The sequence below is a fragment of the Parus major genome, chromosome 9, assembly GCF_001522545.3.
Source record: "Parus major isolate Abel chromosome 9, Parus_major1.1, whole genome shotgun sequence".
NCBI classification, from domain to species: Eukaryota; Metazoa; Chordata; class Aves; order Passeriformes; family Paridae; genus Parus; species Parus major.
In genome coordinates this window covers 12,731,116-12,758,923 of record NC_031778.1, presented here as the reverse complement: position 1 = coordinate 12,758,923, position 27,808 = coordinate 12,731,116, and the positions used below count along the sequence as shown (strand labels likewise).

At 36.9% G+C, this 27,808-nt stretch overlaps 1 protein-coding gene across 13 annotated transcripts in view; it reads left to right on the top strand.

Annotated features, from left to right (window-relative positions):
- DLG1 (discs large MAGUK scaffold protein 1) overlaps positions 1–27,808 on the top strand; it is a 123,772-nt gene that overhangs the window by 25,810 nt on the left and 70,154 nt on the right. For 8 of the 13 annotated variants that reach the window (XM_015637619.3, XM_015637613.3, XM_015637616.3 and 5 more), the window contains exon 2: positions 1,661–1,825. In XM_015637619.3, the coding sequence (XP_015493105.1) occupies positions 1,661–1,825 (165 nt within the window). Of the gene's footprint in view, positions 1–1,660; positions 1,826–13,807; positions 14,376–27,808 lie in introns of those variants that run through there. The other 5 variants (XM_015637623.3, XM_033516572.1, XM_015637622.3 and 2 more) reach the window with 4 other exon arrangements.

Sequence of the window (27,808 nt, the reverse complement as noted above, 5' to 3'; positions counted from 1 at the left end):
GTTGTGTGCACCCTGGCCCTCACAGTAAAACTGGAATGTTCCACTTCTGGCTTCTACAGGATCTTGTCTGAGATGATCTGGAAACTAAATCCACTTTCAAATAATTTTCCTGTATTTCATGATGAAATCAAAGCTTAAGATCTGCTAGGGACATTTGGGATCATAAGTATATCCAAATACAGCCTTCATCAGTGGAGCAGGTTGCTTTAAACTCAAAGAATTCCTGTATTCTCTGATGCTGCAAAACATTTTCTCTCCTTCTTGGAGCTCCAATGTTTATTTTCTCAAATTGCCAATGTGGTCTAATTTATACTCTGGTAACATATCCTTGAATGTTTGGCTAACACTTTGTTTAAATTATAATTCTTCTTTGTTCCAAAAATTTAATATGGCTGCTCTAGAGAGCTAATGTCAATTCCTTTCAGGGTTTTATTTTGATAAGTGAAAAACAAGTCAATCTCAGAAAAAAGATGAATGGCAGCAGTCTGAGGCTGAGCAATCCAGCATCTCACTGCTGCAGGGAAAGGAAAGAAAAAGAACTTTTATCTTCTGGTAGTAGTGAGCTATTAAGTTGATTATCTCATGAAACCTCTCTGCTAAAAATTTGAAAAATTAGGGCTTTTTGAGTAACCACTGTGAGTTTTCATAACTGTCAGATGTCACCATCTCTCCTTTGGTACTTGCAGCTGAGGAGAAGGTATGGAAGTGTTTGGAGTTGGGTTCTTGTGGTCATAGAAGTTGTAATACACTCGCTTTCAGGAGTTATTTCTTATGCTGGAAGAAGAGAGTCTTGCGCTTCTTTGCTAATTAGTATTTTTAGAGAAACATTTGAATTGCTTCTACTTTACAGTTGGGTTAAGAATGTGTTAAGCATTACAGGAGCTGATAACTGATAGATCATTTTAAGCAATTTTGTTGGTCATTTACCCTAGATCTTAACTTTGTAACGTTGCAGGTGTTTTTGGTGAAGGGAATGGATCTTTGTGTTAACCTGAAATAGAAAATCCATGTAACTGTTGAGAGGGTTGAAGTTATGCACTGTTTGTCAGATACTGTCTTGGTGTAGTGTTCTGTGCTTACAGACAAATGGGTTACTTCCAGTTATCTACTGGGTTATAATATATAAAAGAATTATCAGGAAAATGTCTGGTTTTGACTTAAGCTGTTGTATGTATAGCTTGACATTCTGCTTAAAAGAAACCCTAAGGAAATATTTTCTATCCTAAATATGCTTCAATAACAGGAATAACTTTTCCCAAGATTAAAATGACTACGTGTTAAGAAGGTTTTCCTGTACATTTAATAATATGGCATGCTTTCCCTATCACTATTATCAACTATTTATGTACTTGGGAGTATAGTAGTAGTGTGTGAATGTGCTTGGAAAATGTTAGGAAATTTCTTAAGGACATAGTAGACTCTGCTGGGATTTAGGTAGCTTTATAGTAATCCCAGGTGGGACTAAAAGGGCTGGAACATTCTTGGATAGGACCAGTCTTTAAACTAAAAATGCTAATTAGCATTTTTATTTATAGGTTTTATTGCCTTGAAGTCAGCAAGGTCAGAAGAATAACTATTTCTGTCTGACTTAGGTTTTCTGGATAATCTTTTCTCATTTCTGTGGTGGCCTGATCTTTTTCCATATTTTTTTTTTTTTCAGAAATACCGCTATCAGGATGAAGATACACCCCCACAGGAGCACAGCTCTCCACACATTGCCAATGAGGTGACGGGTCCAGAGCTGGTTCATGTATCAGAGAAGAATCTGTCACAGATCGAGAATGTCCATGGATTTGTTTCCCATTCTCATATTTCACCAGTAAAGGTAAGCATTTTTAAAGTTAAAGACTGGGTATGCATGGTGGTAAAATGCCCAGAAAACAACTATTCTATACCTATTACTATAGGTAACTGGAGATTTTGGATGTACTTTTGAGGGGCACTGTAGTTCACACTGTTGGTTTAATTTTGGATTTTTGGTCAGAAACCTGTAGAGTCAATTCTGAGTTTGTTTTTAGTCATTATTTTAGTTGAGGATCTATGTGCAATATGTAATAAGCCAAGTGCAATATATGTCTCTGGATAATTTCAGCATGCAGCGCTGTTATTTTCAGGATTGCTTCAGTAACTTGAAGACAGAGTTAAAGATTTAGACAACAAACTGAGTGTGAGGTTTGGGAGGAGTTAATAACAGGCAGTTTTATTTACTGTGTTAGTAGATAGATGTAACTCAATCATATTTTGAATAGCACAGTGCTTCTGTGTGTCAGACTAAATGCTGTTTTCTGTAACATCTCTGAGTCTTTATGGCTGGCTTTGAGGGAAAAGTGGAGAAATTATTTGATACTGGGGAATGTTTGGGCCTTAGATTGATGAGATAGACTTACATTGTGGTAGGCTTGGTACTTTTAGCATGAATTGTTTGTGTGTGATAGTGTCCTTTGTAACTGCAAAGAACAAATGCTGTTAGACTGAGAACAGCCCTGGGGAGAAGGACTTGAGGGTGCTGCTGGATGAGAGGCTGAACATGACCCAACAATGTGCACTCATAGCCTAGAAAGCCAAACATGTTCTGGGCTGCATCCAAAGCAGTGAGGGGAGGGAGGGGATTCTGCCCCTCTGTGCTGCTCTGCAGACCCCACCTGCAGTGCTGCATCCAGCTCTGGGGTCCCCCACTAAAGATGGACATGAATCTGTTGGAGCAGGCCCTATGATCATCACAGGGCTGGAGCACCTGTCCTGTGGAGACCCACTGAGTTGGGGCTGCTCATCCTGGAGGACCTTAGAGCCCCTTCCAGTAAAAAAAGTAGCTGTAAGAAAGCTGGATAGGGAATTTTTGCAAGGTCATGTAGTGATAGGACAAGATAGGGAAGGGCTTTAAACTGAAAGAGGGTAGATTTAGATTAGATATTAGTAAGAAATTCTTTCTCATGAGTGATAAAGCCCTGGCACAGGCTGCCCAGACAGGGGGTGGCTGCCCAATCCATGGAAGTGTTCAAGGCCAGGTTGGATGGGGCTTTGTGCAACCTGGTCTAGTGCAGGGTCTTCGAGCCTGCAGGCAGGGATTGATTTGACTTAGATGATCTTTAAGGCCCTTTCCAACCCAAATAATTCTAAGATATTTTAAGGAAAAAATGTTTTGAACCTACTTATGTTTCCATTTTTTCAATTATGAAAAAAATGTTCAGTGTATCACCTCTTTATCATTGACTATAAGGATTCTGTAGAAGAACCAGTTATAGTGTGAGTGCATTTAGTAATTGTTTTCCAGCTTTTCTGAAAGTTTTAAAATGTATATGATGATATTGAACCAGTGATTTTTACTTGTATCTCCATAATGAACTCTCTGTATTTTTCCATAGTCTTTAGCTAGACAAGCTGAATTCTTTAAGCCTTAATGAATAACCTTTTATAAGTGGGCTATATTGCCCTCTGAAGAGCCTTCTGAGAATACTCATGTGACAAAACTTTCATTTTTGGGAATTGCTAGGACTTGAAACTTTTCTTGCTTATGAAGTTAGACTCATAGTAACACACTTTCACATGTCTAATTCCCTGAATTTATTGATGTTTGGAAAGTAATGAAACAGCTTTTATGTGCAACCATTAAAAATAGAAAAATCCTCTTAAGGTCTTTAAGGGACTTAAGGTCAACTCTGTTTATTCATAAGCTTCTCCTAATTCCTAGAGCAGTTAGTTTTGCCTTTTAGAAAGCATGAAGGGATCAAAAAGTCAAAGAAGGGAGCTGTAAAACTGTCAGGAAATAAGGAAACTATTTTCAAAATAGAATTAACAAAATTCAGAATAGTTGCAACATATGGTGATGCCTTTTCAAACTACTGTGTTGTAGGTCTCTGAGAAGGATTGCTATTATCTGTCTCACACTGGTAAATGCTGGGAAGTCATCACTCCATAGGGAAGAATGTTCATAAGGGGAGGATTATCACTCAGTTTGTATTACCATTTTCAGCATATATTTGATTTTTTCAGATGGCTCCTCTCTATTGATTTCAAAGCAATATATGGTAAATTGAAATTGTTCAAAGCTTTGTTCATCTGAAAAATGGGGTGGGTGTTGTAGGTTTCCGTTTTTACCAGTGTTTTGTGTAATTTTGAATTCTGATGCTAATTGGCTGCTGCATTGCTTCTCTCCTGAATAAAAACCCAAGGTTGCTGTTGTATTTTGGTCTGATGATGCAAGGTGTTCATGGTTTTGGCATAGCTTATGCTGAAGATTAATTTAGCAGCAACAGCTCTGATTTAAAGAGTGCTTTGTGTGATTTATTTGGTAGGTTGGCTTGGTGCACTGTGCAAGGACCAAGTCTTGGCTGATAGACAAAATCTTGATCAGCTTTCTTCAATAGTTCATTGCTTAAGGAAACTAAATGTAATAGAGAATGTTGTGTTTATGAATGAATGAATAGAATACGAAGAGGAGTTTGTTTTTTGTTTTTAATATAAATGTTAAATGGACTTAAATTTTCAAATACAGAGTTGTTAGTTTGAAGAAGTCAGTGGTCTTATGATTATATGTTGCTCAGTGCTGCAGAGGCCAGTAGAATTGAATTTTGAGGAATACCTTGTTTTGTAGCAAGCTCTCTGCAGTGTGGAGCAATAATATAGAACAGAAGAGAAGGGAGATGCCTGGTTCTGACTAGTTTGCATTTTGTTCTTGAGAGAAGCTTTCAAATACTCTAGGACTTAAAACAACTTTTATAACTTGCTTGGACAGGTGGATCTTACTTCTAAGAGTAGTTTTCAATGGCCAAAAATACAAATTTGTATCCCAAATTTTTGATGATGAGTATGTGATTGCTATTTATCAAATGTCAAGTACTGTAGTAAGTGAAGGTGGTTTATTTTCTTGACGGGGAATGTGCTACCTATTGGGTTAAAACCTTGCATGTTTGCAATAAGCATAAAATAAGAGACTAACTGTACTGATTTAAAGTTTAAGACTTACAGATTTTGTCTTGTTAGAGTGGAGCTTTGTCAGCTAAAGAAGTGTTTACTTCCTGTGTCTCAAGTAAGAAAGAAGTAAAGTTGGCCCAGGATATGTGTCCTCTGTTCTCTAATACTGTGTAAAATGGAATGCTAATGGTATAAAACAGCTTTAAAAAAAATTATTTAATGGTAGAGAATCATGAAGGAATAATGAAAATGGTAAAACTTCAAATCCCTCACAAATATTCCACCCCAAAGTTTTGAAGTATGTTTTCAGGTAGTAAGGCAGCTAATACCAGAATTTCTTCAGTAGGGGGTTTCCAAATTCCGCCTGGAAAGGCGTGGTTCCAGTGTGAGGTCCCGAGAGTTCCGAGGTGTTCTGCTCTGCAGATTGGCCGCGAGATGGCGATGCTACAGCAGGGTTTGCTTCAATGCAGCGCTGAATTTAGCGCTGCAGGACACAGCCTGATCTACAGCACATCCTGTAGATCACAGCCCCTTCTGAGGGACGGCTTTCAGTTCAAATAGGGTGTTATTAAACAGCTCCAATCAAGTGAAATCTGTCACAGATGTGATATGGAAAGCTTTTAAACTATGGAGTGAAAGCTGAGGTTTTCTATCAAGGAAAAAAAGCTTTGAATAACAGATTATTACAAGGCCATAAAATAGTGGGTCATGGTGCAATAAGACAAAAAAAAAAAACAACCACAAAGTAATCTTTATTTAGAGCAAACTGGGTATGACATATTATTTATCATATATATGATGTAGCATGGCAATTCAGTTTTTAAGTGTAGAACCTGGTTGGGGCTTCCATATATTTCTGTAATATGTTTGTGTATTGTGTGTTGGTATTTGGGGCTAATATGTCCCTGTTATTGCAGAAACTCTAAATGAAACATGTAACAATTTGTAAGCTACTAAATATATCTTGTACTGGACAAACATACCATGAATAGCACAATAAATCTTTACCTTGCTTTGAAATAAACTCTCAGTATTGCAATATTCAGTGCATTTCCATTAAATCCATAATTCTCTATTTGAAACTTGCACAAGTTCTTAAAGACTTTTCAAAGTAGTTGATAAGTTTATAGTTGATAAGTTTATAAATTATCATGTGGCTGCATGTTGTAACAGAAAGCTAGACTTACTGCTTGAGAAGTCTCTGCCATTCTCCTTTCTTTAATCAAATCTTTTTCAATGATCTATCTCTGGAGATTTTCACCATAGCACCAATCTTCAGAGGGTGCAAGGAAAATGCCTGCACCTGGTTTGTTCCTTTCATGTGTCACAGAAATGGACAGCTGAACAGAAATGTTCTAGTTGAAACACCGTACTGGCTTTATTAGTCTAGTAAGGGGCCTAAAATTGCTTGTTCATGCTGTACATTAAAATTTTAATTACTAAGTTGTGCATCTATAAGGAGTTAAAGACATTCTAGTGGTTGAATGGTATCTCTAGAACAGCTTTGTGCAATCATCAGTGAAGTAGCAGAACACTCTAGGAATTGTGAGAAGTCGGTTTGGGTTGGAGAGTGAAGTCTTTAACGTGTAGTTCTATAATCATGGACTATTTTCTCTATTTTGTGCTGCACAGTTGGACTGCTTTCCTGTCCTCACATGTTCCCAGGAATGGTCATCCCTGAGCAGGGGGTGCTGGGGACAGGCAATGCAGGGATTAGCATTCCTGTTCAATCTCCTGCACAGACCTGTCATTTGGCTGGGGCTGTTGTATTCTGCTAATGAACCTGTGCTTCAGGTGATACAGTAAAAATCCCCACTTCCCTTTACCAAAGGGAACATGTGGATGTGACTTCATAATATTATGACATTAAATGCAAATGAGTTACTGTTTTCCTGTCTCTGAACAATGAAATGCTTCAAACTGGGGTGAAATACTGCTCCTCACTGAATAAAAGATTGAAGTTTTACCCCCAGATTCTAATCAAAGGAATCTTTTTGCCCAGGTGAAACACCCAGGGAATACCTTTGAAGCAGTGCCTATGCCCAGTGCCAGTGCCCCTGTGCTTTATCTCAGCTTATCCCTTGCAGTGTCAGATCTGGGAGAAAATATTCAGGCTCAGTTTGCATTAGAGTGCAAGTAGTATTTTATTAGAATAAAAGCAGTAAGACAGAGTTTACCTTCTTTGACTCTGAACCTCTGTTGGAGCTTGTGATTGTGTATTGAGCAGGGGAGGATCACTCTACACCTTCACTATTCACTGCTGAGAGAGGCAGTAGGTTAGTTGGCCATTTTATTTGACCTAGCGCTGTGAGTGCCTGTAGGGTGAGAAGTATGTCCTTCACCCTTTCATTTCCTCTTGCTTAGAAACAGCAGCTGGTGATTTGGTGCCCTCAATCCTTTGTGGACACATAGTTTCAAAAAAAAAAAGTCTAATAGTGTATTAGCAGTACCCAAACCTTTGTTGAGACAGGTTTTGTAACCCTAGCATAGCACTTCTGCTGACTCCATGCGCTGTCTGTGAAATAAATATCTTGTGCCCACTTGGTGTATGTCTGCTTTTTTTTGTGCTTTTTTCCCACATGTTTAGTCATCTTTGGAAAAGTATTTCCAGGACCTAATGGTATTTAAGCTTAATGGTTTTAAATTACCCCTGATTTGTTATCTATTAGTGCTGCAGTGCTGTGTAATAGCCTGCTTATCCTGACTGTGGTATCACAGGAATGAGAGATGGCAAGGTGGTACTTGTTCTTAAAATAGCTTCCAGAAGGGAGAGGAGAAATTGGAACTTGCTCTCATTTCTGTACTGGCAGAGCACAGTGAAACTGTTCTAAAGAGCAGAATCAATGAGCATGTGGAGAATTGAGACATGAGAAAGCAATGAATGCATTGCAAAGAGAATTTCTGCAGCATAAATCCCTTAAAGCATAAAGAACATCTTGTTGATGTAGGTTTTTAGGTTTTATTAGATGCACACAATAGGCATACTCAAAAAAGACTATGGAGAAACTTAAGCTATCATGAAATAAGAAAAGAATTTTGGGATTTAGTTGTTAAAAAAAACCAAAGCAAACAAAAATGCCTCACCAAAACGAAACCAACAACAAAAGGAAAGTAAAGGGTAAGGAAGAAGATTAGTAATCATGGATGGACGTTACCAGAAGGATCTTGGAAGAACTTGTGTTCTCATTGCATTATCTAAGAAGAATAAGAACTCAGGGTTATAAAGATTAATGGAATAATCATCTCAGTACTAAATTTACAGTCAGAAAGGCAAATGGAATACAAGGAATAATCAATGAAGCAAATGGGAATAAAACTGCATTATCTTATCATTCCAGAAATCTGCACCTTTCATTATCTTGATTAAGAAGGCAAATTTAGATACTCAAAGAAGAACAACAAGAATGGTCAGAGACAGAGGGCAGCTACTGTCAAATGAAGGATGAACTAGTTTGACCCCTCTGGTAAAGAGTTGACTCAGGAGATACCAATGAAACTACAGTTAGTAATGCTGAGCCTCTAAAATGATAAAAATTACTAGGGAATGGTTATTTCAGAAACTGAATTTTATATTCAGAACTATAGATTAGCAGGTGATAATTGTTTTATAGCCCATCAACACAGTGATCTACAGTCAGCCTCTGACTGAAATGATCTTTCAACTACTGGTAGTCTTTTGGTTTCTGGCTATACCAACCAAGGTATTACAGCACACATTGCTTGTTTCTTCAACTGCAAACAAGGACCCTTACTTAACTCCTTCACATTAAGCTCTATGGAAATAGCTGTTATATAAATGTGCATATTTACACATCCTTCCTTCAATGCTAACAATCTCCTTTCCATGTGAACCCAGATCTTGTGCTGGTAATACAAATAGGTTCTCTTCTTTTTATCTCCTGGTGTGTCTTCTTTCCAATCCTCTCTGTTTTCTCAAGTGCTTCCCTGGAAGTGTTTCAGAGCTTGTGGAGCTGCTGTTAAAACAGCCTTTTCTGTTAACTGGGAGATTTTTTTTTCTGCTCTCAGAAAGGCTAATGATCTTTATGAATTGAACCCTGTGGCTTCAAGGTTAGCCAGCAGTCAAAGTAATTTTAATTTCCTCTTTGCCCCAGTGGATTTTCTTGTCCTGCTCCAGTCTGAGCAGGTAGGTGAGGTTAACCTGAAGATGAAGATACTGTTTCCATACAGAAATCAAAGATCAATTGACATGTAATTTGCAAGTTGGTCTATGATTGTGAGAAGGTTGCAACCTGTTACTTTTTTCTGAACTAAGAACTTTGTAAAGCTTTGCCATCTTCAGCAGAAAGGCAGTGCTTTTGGTGTTAGGAACGCACATAGAATACTGGGAGTCATAAAGGAAAACATGGATATTCTCAGGCACACTTATTTTTAGACTAATATTGTACTTTGGTGGTCACACTTGAGAGGAACTGTTATGCAGTCTTTAATTAAAATGCATTGCCCAAGTTCTTGATAGGTTACTGATTTTAAACTCCTGTCATTGAAGAATGTGGAAATACATGCAAAAGTGTCAGTTTGTGTTTTATGGTAAGAAGCAGTTGACCAAATCTGCCCAGTTCTCCATAAGGATCTGCTCAATAAATTCTTGACAACAGGGACAAGAAAGAAAAACTGTAACAGATGGACTGTGGATTAATCCAAACATTAGAACAACCTAATATACAGTAATCAACATCAAGTTGTCCTAGAAAGGGGCTGTGCTGTTTTCACCCGGGATTTTCCCTGAGCTCTCGGTGCAGTTGGGTTCATTTTGGTGACTGAAGCAAGTCTAAAGAGACTTGCATTAAACACAAGATGTTTTTGTCAGTCTGGCGTGCCAAAAAGATGGGCAGGAGGTTCATGAGCAGGGTGCGGAAGACCAGGCAGTTTAATCTGCCCAGATTGGTAGGTTGTCTGAGGTGTATTGTGAGTAATAAGGTAATGATCTTTAATATTAAACATTTATACTAAAATAGATTGTTATAGAGTAATTGTGCTGGGATGTTTACTTATAAGTTGGTTTCAGCAGTAAGATATGTACTTATTGATCATGTAAATGACACTTGGTCAAGAGCTATCCTTCAGTCCTATCTGAACTAAAAGTTAACATAGACTTTCTAGCATCTCTTAGCAAAAGGGTTAACAATCTTTTTTTCCACAGTGTTTTAGTCCTGAACTCCTGGCTTTGGCTTAGAATACTGCATATAGTTGTTTATGAGATTTAGACTTATGCCAGTAAAAGTTTGTTAAATCTAGAATTCTGAAAAGTATAAGAAAGAAACATGAGTTTGTATCTGCATTTTCAGTATTGTTTTTGTTCCAATGCCTGAAGAGTTTAGGTTGCGTAGTCTTATGTTTGAATATTCAAGTTCTGAACATTTATTTTGCCTCTGTTTTTGGTCAAAACATAACTGATATTGAAAATAAAGTAAGTCCCTGACATTTTTTAAGGTGATTCTTAAATTTTCTCTGTTAAGACAGTCAGTTTTTTTTTTCCCTTTAGGGTCTGTGCTTATTTTAGCCAATGATTATTTAGCTGAATGGTAGTGAAACAAATAGAAGACACTTTTCAAATGCTTCAGGGGGTCTGTTGGTTTTCGTTTGGAAGGGGTAATTGAGATATAATTGCTGGGTCTGTTCACAAACAGATTTTGTTGCTGTGCCTTTTTAATTTTAGGTGTGCATTCTGCTTGTAAAGTTATGCCCAGGAGAGATTAAAATACAGCATTATGTCATGTTTTGACTTGTCTCAGCAAGCTGATAATTCCAATTTGTTTGGATACAAAGTCAGAGGAATTCTAGTCTAAGTATTTGATGTTGATTATTACATTTAGTAACCACTGTGATTACTCTATCTTGCTAATTGGCCACAGAACAAATAATGTTACTCTGCAGCCTCTACAAATGTAGATGAATCTTGCAGTAAATTTATTAACCTGTAGAGATATATGTACTGATGTAGAAATCTTAATTATGTGCCATTTTGATTTGGGGCAGGAATCTTTTCAAATCTGCAAATTCTCAATTCTTGCCTAATAGTAAATGGTGGTTTTTGTTGTGTTTTAGTGTATGGTTCTTTTTGTTTGCTTTGTTTTTAATTTTATCACCATCAGTTCAATATCCTGAATATGAACAAGGGGGCAATGGAAGCTCTGTACTCATTTTAGGACTTCCTGCAGTTCCCTGATGAGCCTCCCTGTTCTGCCTCCTGACTCTGGAGGCAATCATTCACAGATGCAATTCCAGCTGTGGCATCTGTGTGGATGATTTTCTTATCTCTGGATATTGCCATTTCTGTGCAAATAGAACTTTTCCCAGTTTCGACTTGTAGGTGTTTGACCCTCTGTTGAAATGCTCTTTGACTGGAGTGAGCCCTTGTTTTTACAACCTCCCACTGTTTTTTCAACTCTACAAGTAACCATTCTTCTAATCTGGACTCCTTTGTGCTATTCTGTTTTTCTGTCATCTCTAGAGCTATGCTTTGCCTTTATCTTCAGGTTGCTTTGTAACATGTAAAAATCAGGGTTTGTCTCATCACCACAGTACCGGTGCCTTCTACAAATAACTGCTACTGTATCTGCTTAGGCGTCAGCAAATCTTGCTCGATATCATTACATCCATATGGAGTGTAGGTGACACAGATTGCTGCCTTGCATCACCAGCGGGATTGCATAACCTCTTCCTTAAGTACTTTTCTGGATTTCTCTCTCAATTGAAATTAAATCATCATTGCTTCATTTTCAGGAAGGTTTTTGTCCATGCTTTCCTGAAGTGCGGATTTCTAAAATCACTTTGTAATAGATGTCATAGTGGATTGTTAGCTGTGTGGGAATCATCCTTGAATGAAACTGCCTTAAAACACAGCAAAACTCTCTTATCTTCAGACAAATTGATATAACAGTAAAAAAAATACCTACATTTCAGTAGGTACATTTCTTGTCCATGTATTGTGGTGTTTTCTTCCAGAATTTTGCACTATATTCTTCCATGTGACTTGTTTGGAGCCTATGGTGAGAAACAGAAAAATTAATTCTTGAAGCTCTTTTGAATGTTAGATTCTTGTGCTCTAAAATATTTAATAAACTCTATAGCAGTGTTTGACATTCAAGGTCATATGTAGAAAAAGATAAAAAATATTTTCACCTTGACTCTTTATAAAATGACTTAGAACTGAAAGCATATAATTTGTACCTTGTTCCAAACACCTTCAGTCATAGCTAGGGATTAATCAATTTCTCTGGTAATAAATTCATAGCATTTTTCAGGCTATGGTTATGTTTTTTGTGTCTGGAAAAAGGTAGGGCTCAGGAAGTGCTGCAGTCTTCCTGTGAAAAAATTCCATTATGAAAAGCTTGTCCATTTGAAAGGGTCATTGTATCTACTGTGTCTCAGGCATTTCCAACCTCCATTATCTATCTTATGCTCATAGCTTTAAGGACACTGCACAAGTCAGACCCAGTTTCATATGACTTACAGTGATAAGCCATTGTATTTTATAAATATTAATAAAGTCTGTCTGAAAGGTGTGCTCAGAATATTGGCGTGTGGTGTGTTATTGAGCTGGACTGGACTGGACTAGACTAGAAGTAAATGGTGCATTGATCTCGCCACGACAGATTTCAATTAATGTACTTCTTATTTGTACTTGTAATAGAAGCCAGCAGGAAAAAAACCTGTTACTCAGAATAGAATAGCTGTCAGTAAGAACTTGTTAAACAGCATATTGTGTTGCACCTCAAAAAGTGTGTGAAGGAATTTGGTAACGCCACTAAAATGCACATCATGAATCAGTGGATTTTTAGAATTGTGTGGCTGTAAGTTGTGGTTGTGTTGTAAGGAATTTTTCTGCCTTTGTTTATTGTATGGAGAGTTCTCTGCTTTTTTAAAATGTTTGCCCTGATCATGAAATATAGAAATATACCACAAATGGTTTTGATAACTCTTGGCTTTCCGGAGATGAGCTGGTACTGAAAGCTTGACATTTAACTGATTTCCAAAATTATCCCTCCGATGTGAGTTGGAGGATTTTTTTAAGAATAAATAAATTTGCTATAAAAATTTGAATGGTGAGTTCTGTAAGGTAACTTGAGTTTCACATAATCTTTCAGATAATTATTCTGAATTCTATTTTGCTATGAAGAGAGCAGAGAAAACCTATAATACTTATCATGTGCATGGGAGATCAAAACAATCTTACTGAAAAGTCATTAGTGAATAGTGAGAATTTTTTGGTTTTGAATTATTTCTTTTGTAAGTACTTTTTCTAAGTACTTTTGAGAAGTAATGTTGAGTCAGAAATATATATATATATATATATATATTTATTGTTTTCATAATATGCTTACAGTAGTCACAGAAATTTGGGCATAGGTGTTATGAACATGACATGTTATTCACAGAATAACAGAGTGTGGACTCAGTGTTTAATCTTAGTCTCTGATTTTCTTGAGGATTAAAAAAACCCCAAACCACAGAACAACTTCACCAAGCATCCTCTAATGCACAGTACAAAATGATTGTTTTGTGACACCGTGAGTCACTCCCTCTACAGTTGTTTTATGCACAAAAGAACAGGGAAAATCAAGAAGAAATCAGCAGTTGTTTCTTAGATATTTGTTTTAAATATGGTGTTAAAGTCATTTTGCTCTGTGGAATGTTTTCATAAAGACAGAATCAGTGAAAAGTGCAGCTCTGCTCTATATTCCCTGTTTTGTTTGCTTCAGGTTCATAATTTATGCAAGCAAGGAAGTGAAAAGATGCTATTGGATATTTCTACAGGCAGTGATTGAAACTTGGTTATTTTTGATCTGTGCTTTCTCCACCCAGTAGCTGTTACCATCCACCACCATCCTCATAGCTGTGAATTTGTAACGTACTGTACCTGCTACCCACTTTCCCTTAAATATCTGTTGGCAGCTAGGAAGAGAAAGCAGGGTTTTCATCCTGTGCGTTCTGAAAAGGAAAAATAAGGAAAACCTTTGTTTGCTGGTTGTTTTTTGTTGTTTTTTTTTTTAAATTGCTCAAGATTTTACTCATCATTGTAATCACAGGTAGAGAGGGAATGTAAGAGGTGGAAAGTCTTGGAAGAAAAACAGCATCAACTAGCAAGAATTTTGTTTTCCTGGTTTGTAAACGATGCTGCTGTAATTCTATCTGCATTTTTTTTTTCCTGCTCATTCACCACTCAGCAGCTGGTAGGGAATTAAGACTGCCTGGCAACCACCTGCAGAGCTGCAGAGATGAATTACATTTTCGGAAATAACACACTCCTGTATTCTCGCGCCAGTCGAAGCAACACTGGCTCCAGCCACAGCTCTGTAGGCCCCAAACAGAAGCAGTGGGCAAAGAAAGGCTCAACAGATGAGTTACGGACTGAGCCTTCCCGGTGGCAGCAGATAGTGGCATTTTTCACTCGGAGACATGGGTTCATTGACTGCATTTCTGTTGCTGCCAGCTCCACCCAGGTAATATGCCACATGTTAAAGTGATTGTGTCTGCATGTTTTCTGGTTCCTTGCTAGTCAGAAGGAGCAATTATTTATATATGCATGATTTCAGATAATCTCTTATTTATGAATGGCGTTTTCTGTCTGCTTTCATTTTCATATTTTAAAAAGCTCTGTATAATTTCTAGCATTAAAGCATGAAAATGGAAACACTAAATGAGATCTGATTTTTATTTATTTTGCAAGATGAGCCTCCAGCAATTTTAAATATGAGATATCCTAATGAAATAGTGAAATATTGAAATGTAGTTTGCATTCTGCTGCCTAGCTCTGGAGGGCAATAACGTAGTTTAAGAAATATCAATTCCTTAGCTCTAGTAAGATGTCAGATCAAATAGACTATGTATTTAATGGTTAAGGAATTTTATCCTAAAGAATTAAATAATTGAAAACCTTAACTCTAGGTAACACAACAAATCAATTCTGTAACAGCTTTCTAGGTTTTTTGGCTACTAATAATACACAGATGAGGGAATGTCTCCCTTACGTACAGGGTGTACATTCGATAGTGCAGCCTGTAAGAAAAACATGACATTTTTCAACTTCACTGTCCATCTGCTCTATATGATGTTTGTGTTAATCATCATCCAAAGTCAGGTAAAAGCAGGCAAGCTAAATTTTAATTGTGTGGCTTTTGAATGACTTCATAAGGTTGACCCTGAGAGAAGTTTAAATTTATTGGCATTAGAAAATTAGTATCTTTTTGGAAAATATGACTAAGACCTATGGAACAATGCTGAAATGTCAGAATTATTTAAACATGGGAGATTAGGTTTGTTTTGCTACTGTCAAGTGAAATTCATCATTAGTCAAGATGTCATGAATGATTTAACCTGAAATACTACAAAAACTTATTAAAAAAGGAAACATTTGTTACCCTCAAGCACTGTAATTTTATCAGGATAATTTCTGTCTGTTAGCAGTTGATTCAAAGATGGCAAACTGTCACTTCTTCTGAAGTCTGCTTATTGTTATCTGTCTTTTTTTGCTTATGAATTTGGAGTAAACAATGGATAGGAGAGCTTAGAAGAGAATTTTTACTTTATTCTTGCATCTTATACATGGTGTGGAAGATGGATCCTGTAGTTTCTCTAATGGGTCATTATACAACTCCAAGTGATGCATTAGGTAGACATAAAAGCTTTTAAATACTGTGGGGTTTTTAAGTAAAAATATAAAGTATTAACATTTTGAATAAAAACTAGTTTCTCTCATTTGTTTAAAGCTTGAGGAAGTAATATTGAAATGCGTGAAGCTTGCAGTTGCACTAACTAGTCAGGCCTAGAAATTTGCTCATAAATAAAATATGGAATAACTTCTGCTTTGAGTGAGGGTTGGACCAGGTAAAGTTCCTGAGATCCCTTCAAACCAAAGCCATTATTCTGTGAATATCCCACTATTTGTTCTATTTTTCTGCTATGAAAAAGATTTCTTACCTCTGGGAAAGCCTGCCAATTTTTTTCATAGGTCTGACAGTTCTACATTAAAAAGAACTGCTTATAAATGTCCATGGCCGGAAGGAGGGGAAAAAACAAAATATTTTGAAGTGGTTGTTAAAAAAACCTTAATGAGCATATTCAGAAGTCATGCATTAAAAACATTAGAGCTTCCTCTGGAAGGATGCTGTACTGTGCTCGCACCTTATCCACCCATTGCAGCTGTTCTAGCCTTAGGAGAGAAAAAGGCATTTGGAGGTTGTGTACTGTGCAGTTTTATTTTTCAGTTCTGCTTGTGTTCTGTCTTGTAGTAGTCTGAACATTTTTGATGTCTTTTATTCATTCGTTTAAGATACATCCCCATCATTTGAATGTAATCACATTTGGAGAATCCAAATAAGTAATTAGATGTACTTTTCTAACCTGGCCTGTCGAAATTCTACGTGTGATTGTGGGCTTTGTTGAGTCTTACTGTTGTGATATCATGATTTTTAACAAATACAAAATAATTTGATGATTTTTAAAGTAGTTTTCTCCTGCTTTCCCTGTGAATCTGCTACAAAGCCCGCAGTTTTAGCTGTCCCTACATTTGCTTGGCTTTCTTGGATGGGATGAAATGGTCATACTTGCTTTGTTCCCTCCATCTTCAGTGAGAGGGAAATGGCTCCTGGAGATGGGGCAGCACACGTCTGTCCTCATCTGGGACCTGCTTGGGTCACCCTCGCCCCAGCAAGGTGGTAAGGGGACTTGGATTTTGAGGCAGGGTATTTTTGGGTAGGGTCTTGTATCCTAAAGAAGCAAGGCTGAAGTTGATGATGGATATGGTAGCACTGCTTTTTGCTGTAGTTATCTATTGATTTATGCCCAAGTGCATGGTGCCCAGCTAACCACAGCAGACTTCTTTATGAGTCTTGGGAGCAGATTTAACATGCTCAGGAATTCAAGGCTTTTATTGTTTCTTTATTCCCATTCTCTGTGATGTGGTTTTAGTCACTCAAATAGAAGAATTAAGGAATTTGATTAGGAGCTGATCTATCAATTTTTGTCAGCAATTTAAAAAAATTTCTTTAATAAAACCCAAATCTGTGGTATAAAATGGCAAGTAATGATAAAACCAAGCATACAACAAATTTATACTGTCACAAGGGTGAATAACTGTGACATGAGCTTAGTAAATATACCATTATGCAAATGACAAATACTGGGTAAAATGCTGTCCTAATGAGAGATATGTGCAGTGCATCAAGGATGATAGCTGTATCAAGAGCACTGCTTTTCCCTGAAGTCTTTCCAGAGCTCTGAGGAGCCCCTATTCTTGCCAGTGAATCTAGCTATCATGTCTCAGAAAGCATTTTAACTGTTGGTATTTGGCCTGTGGTATGCTATAAATGAAGAAACTGATTTGTCTGAACCCCACATGCCATTAAACTGGTTTTAGCAGCAATGCACTGAGGCTGTTCTTAGCATGTAACTGAGCATACACGTGCAGCATTTGATACTGAAAAATTGTTTAGCTCCTTGAATATCCTGTGCTCATTTTTACTTCCATTTTCCAGGACATATTTTAGGAAAGATGAAAAGGATCAGGGCAGAAAAATAATTCTAAATCCTCTTAACCATTTCAAAAATCTTATTTTAAAATTCAGAGCTTATCGACTGCTTTTGTGAGTTGTTTGAGCTCAGTCATTTCTTGACTTTGTGTACCTTCCATTTAAGATCTTGATAAAAGTTTTACTGTGTCATTAGTCCTAGACTATTACTCTCAGAGCCAATGGAATATCATGTACAAAATGCTATGTCTAATCACACAACATAGAGGTGTTGTAAGGTGTGTTAAAAAGATGATTAAAAAAATGTCAGGTTTCTACCCTAATCCCTCTTTTATTGAACGTCTTGAAAAACTGATTTCTTATGGCAATATTTATTATTGTTCCTGTATTTTGATAGATATTGAAGTATTTATATATTGTTGCTGCTAATATTGTGATGAATGCAGGAGAAAGCAGCTTTAAATAGTATGTGCTTTGGATGATTTTCTCTATAACATTGCACCCTGTGACACTGAAACATGAATTTTATTGTACTAAGTTTCCTTTCTATTTCTGATTTTTAGCTATATAAAATCACACATTTGTGAAAGCGTGAGTTTATTTTGCAAATTGTTTCTGTCACTGGTTGAATTTTTTGGAAGATGGCATTGTAGCAGTGATAGAAGCGGTATGAATTTATTCTGTAAAAGGAATGCATTAATATGCGTTCCAATCAATAGGCTGAAAAGCAGGGAATTCTTGGTAGTTTAACCAAAGCATTATAGGACTTTCTGTGGAACCTTCAGTTCATTTTGTAAACATTTTCTGTGTACAGTAGAGATGAAAACTTCTCAAGACTGTGAAATTTACTTGACATTTTAGAGACAAGTAATTTAAAAATCATAATAGTCTCAATAAAGTTTAGGAATATCTGGCTCATATAATGCCATGTAGACTTTGTGAGCATCCTGCTGGTTCCCTGCTGTGGGCAGTGGTCCCCCTCTGCTGAGGTCAGGCCTGTGCAGTGATGGGGCTGTGTTGCCTCCTTCCAAGCCCTGTGTGTGACTGCAGTGATGGCATGTGCAGGTTGTTACCTCAGCTAATCACCTGCAGCAGGCAGTGCTGATAAGAGCCAAGGGAGTGGTGATAACTGAACCTGTGCTCCAGCTACCTGCAGGCACTGCTTCCTGCCAGAGGGATTTAGGTTCCACGTTCTCTTTCCTGTTCTCTCACAGCTCTGTCTCACTCAGATTTGGTAACATCATTTCTTCATATTTCTATTGCATTGTATCTCAAGAAAATTACTTTTTCCAGAATGAGTCAGAAATCTGGCAAACAAAGAAGGAGACACAGAATTTTTTGCTTTTGGAGTTCTGCTGCTGCTACTACTGGGGCTTTGTGTCTGCACTGTGCCCAAGAGTCTGAATCTTCAGGCAAGGCAGACACTGGATCCCCTCTTAATCCATTGTCCTCAGCTAATATCTCAGGTGGACTAACAAGGTCTTGCTGTATGAAGCCCAGTGCATGGAAGCCTGTGAAAAAGGTAGGACTCTTTAGGGCTGTTATATAACTTTCCTAATTTATTTTATATTGTGATAGTTGCCCTTATAGTTGAGGCTTGTATTGATTGACAAAGTGTTTTGAAAGTCAAATACAGGCCAATCTGTCTTTCACCAGCTGTCAGTATACTGGACAGCTCTAGCATGGCTCCTGTAGTATAGCATTTCTGTTTTGCTGCCAAAGCTGCTGTACATGTTTCAGTTAATAGAATTATAACTAAATTACTGTCTGACAGAACCACTGAACCTAAAGTGAAAATCGTCTTCTTCCTGTTCTTCTATTTTGGTCCTCAGTATCAAGAGCACTCTCAATTATAGTTCAGAATGGGCAGGATATTTACTTTACTTTGAAGACTTTAATTCAACAGAAGCTTCTTAGATCTTTTTAGAAAAGTTCTAAAAGACCTTGTCTTTTAGAATGATCTGTGCATCCATATTTGGGAGCTGACATGGTATCCTGTTGTGCAGTTTAAGACTTCTAGTTTACACCTGGCTCAGAGTCCTGGTAAACTTTGTGTCCACAGCCTTTCTGGGATTTATAGTAACTCAAAGAAAGAAATTGTTTTGTTAAACAAGAGAAATTGAAATCTTTATGTGCACACCAGCTATGCAGTATCTTTTGAGAAGGATTTGGTTCTTTTTCCTAGAACCTCTGCTGGGGCCACTGCTTTTATCTGTATTCCAAATCAAAGAAGGAACTTAAATGTCTCCTGATAAATAGAAACTACTTTTTAAAATTTTCAGTGTAGCATTTAGGCTCTTGTACTCCCTTATTTTTTCTTTTTTCTTTTTTCTTTTTTTTTTTTTTTTTGAGATGGGCATGATAGCCTGAGTGAAGAATGTGTCCATCACTCCTCTCCCTTGGAGAAAATTCAATACTAATTTCAACATGCTGCTGATTGCTGAACTCCAAGCATAATCCTACTGTGAAGCATTCCCAGTACAGTTCAATTTTGAATTATTTTGACAGATCCACAAAAGATGACAATGCAAGGAAAACATCAACCTCCTCATGTTATGTTTCTCATGTGCAATTGAAATGAAGTGTCTCATTCTTGTTTATTGGTATAACCACATAATTCACATTTTGCTTATCGTGTAATGGCTCTGTAGCAGAGGGGTCCCTGTGGATACATTCCTCCCTTGAGGAAGGATGCTTCCTTTAAAGCTGTTTCTAATATGTCTTTCCAAATTTAATTCAAGTGAAGTTTGCATAGCTCTATAGATGATTTCAAGAATGCTTTACAGGTTTCTCCTAGAAACAGCTAGAATTTGGGAGAAATCCTTCTGATTAGTTGGCACTGTTCCTCCATTTTATTCCTTACAGAATGGATAGGAGCATTCCTCTTTCACAACAAAGGCTGATAACCTTGTGCCATCTGTTGTGGAAGCTCAGAAAATGTAATACAGAGGCCAGATTTAGTACTGAGACTTGACGACTTGTTAATACCACACCACCTAGCAAATTGTCCCTGAATCCTCTGGAGGATCTGCTTTTTCTCGTCTTTCCCAAAATAGCATTAGCAACAGTCAATTCTATACAGGTCAAAATTAATTATGTCAGTGTTCTCCCTGAAAGTAGTTTGTCATGGCAAAAAAGAGAAAAAATATTACCTAATCTTTGATATACTCAGCTGCAATATCTTTTAAACTATACCTTTGTTTACTTGGCATCATCCACTGCCCTCTTAAGTGGTCTCCTCTTGCCACAGTTTGAATTTCTTCCAGGAACTGCTTGGACTCCAAGATAAACCAGTAGCACTTCCTGACTCTCCTGAGCCACGGAAGTTTTCTTGTGCCTCATTAAGGTATGCCAGCATTATCTACTGGAAACTGCTGCTACAGTAGGTGCTCAAGTTGTTAAAGTTCTAATCCCCACTTGACCAGCATGGCCATCTGACCACAGGATGGTTCATTCCCTAGGAAACTGTCAAAAATGCCCAAACTGGTGCAGTTCTGTCACTTGCCTTTTGAAAGACTTAAGGAAGCCCTTCCAGGCCATTCCAGGTTTTTGTGGCTGCACACACAAAGTTCAATATCAAAAGACCACACTTGAAGGGACTGAAAGAATCCTCTGAAAGTAGAGCAAGGATTCCCTGCTGTCTGTCTTGTATAATTTAAAAAAACCCTTTGCCACCAACCAAAGCACTTCTGGACTTGTTTTCCGGTTTGGTATTCCTCAGGGTGTCTCTGTGCTGTTTATTGCTATTCCATGTGACTTGTTGTCAGTATTGAATTTCATCTCGTTGCCTATAACCCACTTGTCTAATACATCAGCCTTGCTCTACAGCTTGTTTCTGTTGTGCATTTGCTGCCCTTCTCTTTTTGTTGGTGTTTAACTGCACATTAGGATGTAGTTGAGCTGACGTGTTCTCCAGACAGATAACAGACCTTTATATGACTCATTTTGTCTCTTGTAAGCTGATCTTGGCATTTATGAATTTTCAGTCTATTGCTCTATTGCAGTGTTTCCTTTGTATATTCTTGTGCCTTGCAACAGTCTTTTTGGAAATGATACATTGAAGCAATGATTTCCATAAAATCACATCACTTTATACATACTTTTCATAGAAAAAAAAGAAAAAGGTCAGACAAAATAGTTTAAGGTATAGCAGTACACTGGTAAAATAGAATTGCTGATTAATTTTTTTTCGTGTCCTTTTAATCAGCTTAAATTTTGGGTTTTGTAAGTTGCCCACATTTTTTGAGCTGTATGGAAGTTAGTATTGTTGTTATGGGACACTAGTATCTATGCAGCTGTATCAGTATTCTAAATAGGACTTCAGATATTTTATGGGATGCAGAATGCATGGTATAATACAGGATTTTTCATTTATGATGGAATCTTCACTTTCTTCCCGCTTCTTTGTGTGGTGCTTCCTGGAAACTGCTGTACCGTGGGAATGTTTTGGAGGAGTCTAATGGCTTCTTGTCTTTTATTCTCTTTATCACTGCTGCCTCACAGTGTGTGTATTTGCTTATTTAAAATTGTTTCTCTAAGCCTGATGCCTGCAGAAGTCAGTTGAGGAGCCTGTGCTCTGTTGCTCCCAGGTAGTAGTGTTTGCCTTTCATAGCAAAGTAGGGAGGGGAGTAAAGATTGCTTGTGCTTCTGGGGTACAGTTCTACTTCAAAGCAAATTTAATTTACTAAGTAAATTGTTCTTGTTTTTCTTAGGTAACTAACTGTATCTGAATACCCAGTGTGATGTAAGAGGTGAGAAGGGAGTCAGCTTTCCCATTGGAGAGAGAAGGAACTCTGGATTCTCTCTGTAGCATGTAGGGCAATCAGTCTGAAATCATGATAAGTGATTGGAGTGTGCAGAAAAGTGTTCTATAACTGTAGATGATACTCAGGAACACCTGCTTTATAATGAAAACTTAAGAACCTCTGCTTAGTTCATCTGAAGGAAAGTTAAGAGATGATGTGGTCACAGACTATAAATATGTAGGGATAGATTTCAGAAACTAGAAAGCTTGTTTATTTAGTAGAAAAAGGCATCTGTATTCCAAGTCAGATAGAAAAGTTAATTCTAAAGATTGATGCTAATATAATAAGCATTTTGGAAGCTTAGTGGGACATGATGTAGTTGCCAAATCAGGGTAATAAATTAGTATTTCCTATGGAAAAAGTACAATGACAAATAAAGTTTCTATTTGAGAATGTCAAAATACATTACAATCTCTGATTCATCATCTAATATCATGGCTTTAAACTCCTCTTTGAAAGTTTTAAACTGCTGGAAAGCAATTTATATTTTTTAAAAATTCCTCTTTTTATTGAACTTGTTTGCTACTGCTTTTAATTTCTCATTTAACTCTGTAATTTAAAAAGATGAATGCTGGGAAAATTCTGTGTACAGCTTTTTAGACTTTGAGCATATTAAGCCTCATTACAGAGCAGCTCTTGAGTAGTTAGATGCTAAATCAAGCGATATGCAAAGTGACCATGAAATACTGCTGATGAAGGTGGTGATAGTACAGATCTAAAACTACATTCCCAGATAGGTGTGGAATGCCACAGTAGATGCCTATCTCCAAAACTAGCTAGGGCAGTCCCAGCTTTGAGCTGAGTATTTCTTACTACTCATTTTACTGTATGAAAAATAATAAGATTCAGGCGCCAATGTAACTTAGATTGTGTTAAGAGGCATACATGATCAATAGGAGATTTATTCAGGATTTCTTATGAAACTTGCATTTAATATGGCTGAACTGTCTGTTCAGTTATGTTGTGTTTGACCCTTTTGTTTAAACTGTCTTGGTATTCCTAAAACAAAAATTTTGAAGAGGCACATATGATGCCCTTTTAAAAAGAAGCAAAGCTTTCTGAGACCGCACCTAAGCAGGTCTGATTTCCTGATTGTATGAACTTTGGGAAATTCTTTATTATTACAAAATAATTGACAGGTAGAGGGATAAAAGGTATTCTTAAGATAAGTTAGTTTCTTTTTATAATGGAAAAATAAGGACTTGCAGATCATCCAAACATCTTTGAAAACAGAAATCATGTAGATCAAAGTCTACATGGGAACATGTGATTATCAGAATGTTATTGTTGTAATTACAGGAATCTGCAGAACTATGATTCTTGCATCAAAGTCTTTTAAAATTAATGGTGCTGTGAGAAAAAAAGGGATATGATAAGCTACAAATGAAGTATTTCAATTCCAGAAAGTGACTTTGGAGTTGTCACTGATGAGTGTATGAAAATGTCACCTTAGTACCATGCAGTAGTGAAAAGGGTAAACAAAATGATGGGTATTACTAAAGAAATAGTGACAAATAACACAGAACATGATCTGAGTATATTTATTGTGTATAATTCTAATTTTAAGGGGGTTCTGTTTTCCTTGTCTTAGGAAGGATATAGCATAAGTAAAAAGGAAAAGTGAAACAAAGCATCAAGAGGAACAATCTAGTTATCTGTAAGGACAGATAACTTAAAAATAAACCAGAAAAAATAAACCAAATTATAAAAAATGGGAAAATATGATAAAGACATAAAATGAAGAGAGTTCACAATTCTTCAATAGATGCCAAATTCTAAATCTGTCCTGTAAAATTTCTTCTAAAGTTGTTAAAGGCACTGACACAAAATACTGTGGACAAAATGCTGTTTTCAAAGGCTCAAAAAGAATTACTTAAAAGCAGAGTTAAATGGATTTGCAAAGAGCAGGTGGCAAAAAGCTGTTACAGACAGTGGTTCAGGAACACCGTGACTGTCAGGTTCTGAGATGGTGATCTGGGAAAATTACTGGGCGTATGTCTAATTCCTACTTGCCCATCTGCCAGCTCTTACTGCTGGTGAGACTCTTGACCAGTTGGGCCTTTGCTCTCATCCAGTATAGCAACTTCTACTGGTTGTGTGGAGTGCTGTTTCTTCCAGTGGAGAGGGACATGAACTATCAGAATAATTTATCTCTCTCTGTAGTGCACTGTGTTATTTGATGTTTTTGAATAAATTGCACTAGGAGAAAAGAGAACAAGAATGTCTAGAGGATTTTTGGAAGGCTGGCAAGAGTGCAAGTTAAATGCAGGGAGTAGAATCTCAGTTTCTGGCCTTTATGTGTCACTCAACAACGTGATCACCTGACCTAGGAATCTCCAAGTCTCATAAGGAAATGTGATCTGATAGATTCATCCCCTGAGTGATGTGTCAGTCATGAGATGATCAGGGTGGCAGGAATTAATCTTGAAATCTATCTGGAAAGGACTAGTGGTTAAATTAAAAGTCTCAGAGAATGTGATTAATGATACAAGTAACAGGTGAATTCCCAGCTGCTGCCCTAAGGCATTTCTGAATTAGAAATATTCTTGCTTTTTTCTTGCTATACCATCTCCTAAGTACAATAGATACAATGCTGCCTATCCTGGAACCACAGATGGTTTATCTTGTGTTCTGGTGCAGTTGAGAAATGGCAGGAGTGCTGGCAGGTTGGGTTTTGTCTGGTGTTAATTTTTCTACCATACGTTACTGCTGTCAATTAAATTCAAGTAATGCAGGACTTGAAAAACTTAATTGACAATTGCTAATTTGTCTTATGGCCTTAGAAACTAGCACAAAAAGATATATTTTGTTTTCTGGTTCTTGAAATTATTGAAATTAAAAGCAAGTAAGTAGTTATATGTTTATAGCATGACTACTTAATTTGTTTCTGTATATCTGTTAGTCCACTTACTTCTTTCGTATTTTTCAGTGTTAATTTTTCTGTTTCACCCTATTTCTTCACCTGCTCATTTTTACCTTTTGTTTCAGTGCTCTATTTTTATCAACTTTTGTCATTCAACTTCAGCAGCCATAATAAGATGAAGTAGAATGTACTGTAGAATACAGTTTTCTACTTGCTTTTTTGCTCATTGGAAAAGAAAAACTGCAGAAGAAAACTACTGGCATATCTGTCAAGCTGGTACCCTGGTTTCAGCAGCAGCCAGAGCAGAGGGTTAGGGAAGAGTATAAACCCAGGCCAAAGAGCTGTGATACTTCCTCTGAGGGCTTTCAGAGATTGCTGACTATTCCAGTACAGGGATTCCAAGAGGTGGAGATGAGATTGTGTGTTTAATAATGCTGAATCCATGAGTTTTCATGAACTTGGACGGCATTCTTTCAGTGGCAAGGATTCAACAGTCACAGAGCAGCTTCTGCTTGTTCGTAGCCTAATGAAGGGGACGAGAGTTGGGGTTATGGGACCTGTCTTGTTCTTTTGCATTTTGTTCAAAGTTTTTGTAAATGCACGACAGTGTCAGAAAGAGAATTCAGTGTATTTTTAAAGGGAATACCTTTCCCTTGGGCTGAAGAGTCAGATTTGTCTTTTCTGTTCTATTGTTGGCTCTGTTTTTAGTTCATTACTCCATAGATGCAGATGGGGACTGTGCTAGGTTAGAGCAGTCTGGGCTAAGAGCAACTTGGACAGTGGCCTGAGAGTGGAAACTTTGGGACCTCACTTGTCAAAGTCAGCCTGAAAATCAGAACTCCACTCATGGCTTCACCAGTGTTGTAACAGTGTGGTTAAAGTTTGCTATCTTGTTGTTCTGAAGATATAGCAAATTAAGTGCTTTTTCAGTAATTGTGGTGGGGAGATAAATAAATGCAAGCCATAACCTTGCTTCTTTTTTTTCCTGTGAACTGCTGAAAGATTTAATTGATATCTCTTAGGTTCTCAATGTTTAAGGACTTGAAACATCAGTAGAAATGCGTTGTGTGGTGGTGTTGGTCATAGAGATTATAAAAAAGAAAACTGCAGAATTTTCTTGAAATAGTTGGGTCTCTTGAAGGTCTGATTAATCCTGTTTTTCTGAATCATAAATTCAGAAATCAAAACCCTTGTCTTATTCCTTTGTACAGTCTTCTTTTGTAATGAAAAAATTGAAATTTCAAACATATTATAGATTAGGCACTTTATTTACCTTAACTAAATGGAAATAGGCAGAAATGATTGTGTAAGCTAGTATCCTGTCACAATTAGACCAAAACTTAATGGAAGTGAAGTCAACTGAAGAAAAGCTTGCATTGTTTTATATGTATTTTATAACAGCCTGAGAAACTTAAGCTGGTACTTGTAATATTTATTGTTACCCACTTTCTTTCAGATCAGTATAGTTAATAAGAGTAAATAAGTCAAGGAAGTGCAGTGCAAAATGGATGTTTTGATCAGTTTGATATGAGCACAGAACGCTGAGTTTGTCATCCCAGCTTGCAGGATCTCCATGGTGTAAGAATGAATGATATCAGCTGAGGTACTGAGCTGGCAGTTGTGGGTAGCAAGGAGAAGCCACCAGGACTGTAGTGAAAGTAGCAGGGTATGCTTGTGAAGAATTCAGCTGGTGTCAAGATAAAATGTTACTGGCAGTGATATGTGCAAAGCCTTTTGTAAATGAAGGACTGGATTTGGTATAAAGCCAGTTTAAATGTAAATCAAGTAATTAATTTTCCTTTTTTCCCTGACATTTATATCCCAAAAACTAATGGATTTCAGTTAATGGGTTTTTATCAATGACTTCCTTGATTTTTCTGTTTGCAGTTCATTAATGTGAGGTAAATGATGTTCTGCTCATGCTTAGTGTTCTAGGATAGGTTTATTTATTTTATAAAAATATTTTTAGCTAATAGATTGTTCATAAATTAATACAGCTTTCAATAAAATAATGAATACTTATCTTAAAATGGAAAACTAACTCAGATTCACTGACTTGCTTCAGATCACTTCAGTACTCCTTCTTTAAGACTGTCCTTTAAGTAGTTCAAGGGCAGTGGGGTGCTATACGTAAGTGAACCTGAATGTTTCTTATCCTAATTGTATTTTAGACAAGATGACATTCACATGCATAGTTTTCATACATTATGAATAATGGTTCTTGAAGATTTACTCAAAAAAAACCAAGAAAATAACTTTTGGAGAAAAGTAGTGAGATAGTTTTGACAATTAATTGACATGTTTCTAGTATTGAATGAGATCGTTTTTCAGTATCAGAGCTAGATAGGTATAGGACTTCTCTGATATTTAAATGAACTATAAATAACAGAATGGGCATTCTGTCTAGGTTTACTTATTTCCTGAATAATTGAAAAATTATTGCAAATTATATGTTCTGAGAAACATGTAAAAAGTACCCAACCTTTAATGTTATATTTTGATTTAATAACATCTCAATTTCCTAGCACAGCATACCCTTTCTACTGTGAATGTCAAAAACTAAAATATTGACGCCTGAGAGCTGCATTATTTTTCTATAGTAAAGTCTTAGAATATGTTTTTTTCTTTGTCTTAGTGCTTCCTGATGCTAAAACCTTAGTTGGGCTTCTTTGTGGATGCATTAGCATTATAATGAAAGCTATTATTCTTAAGGCTGATGTTATTTAAAAAGAGCTTTC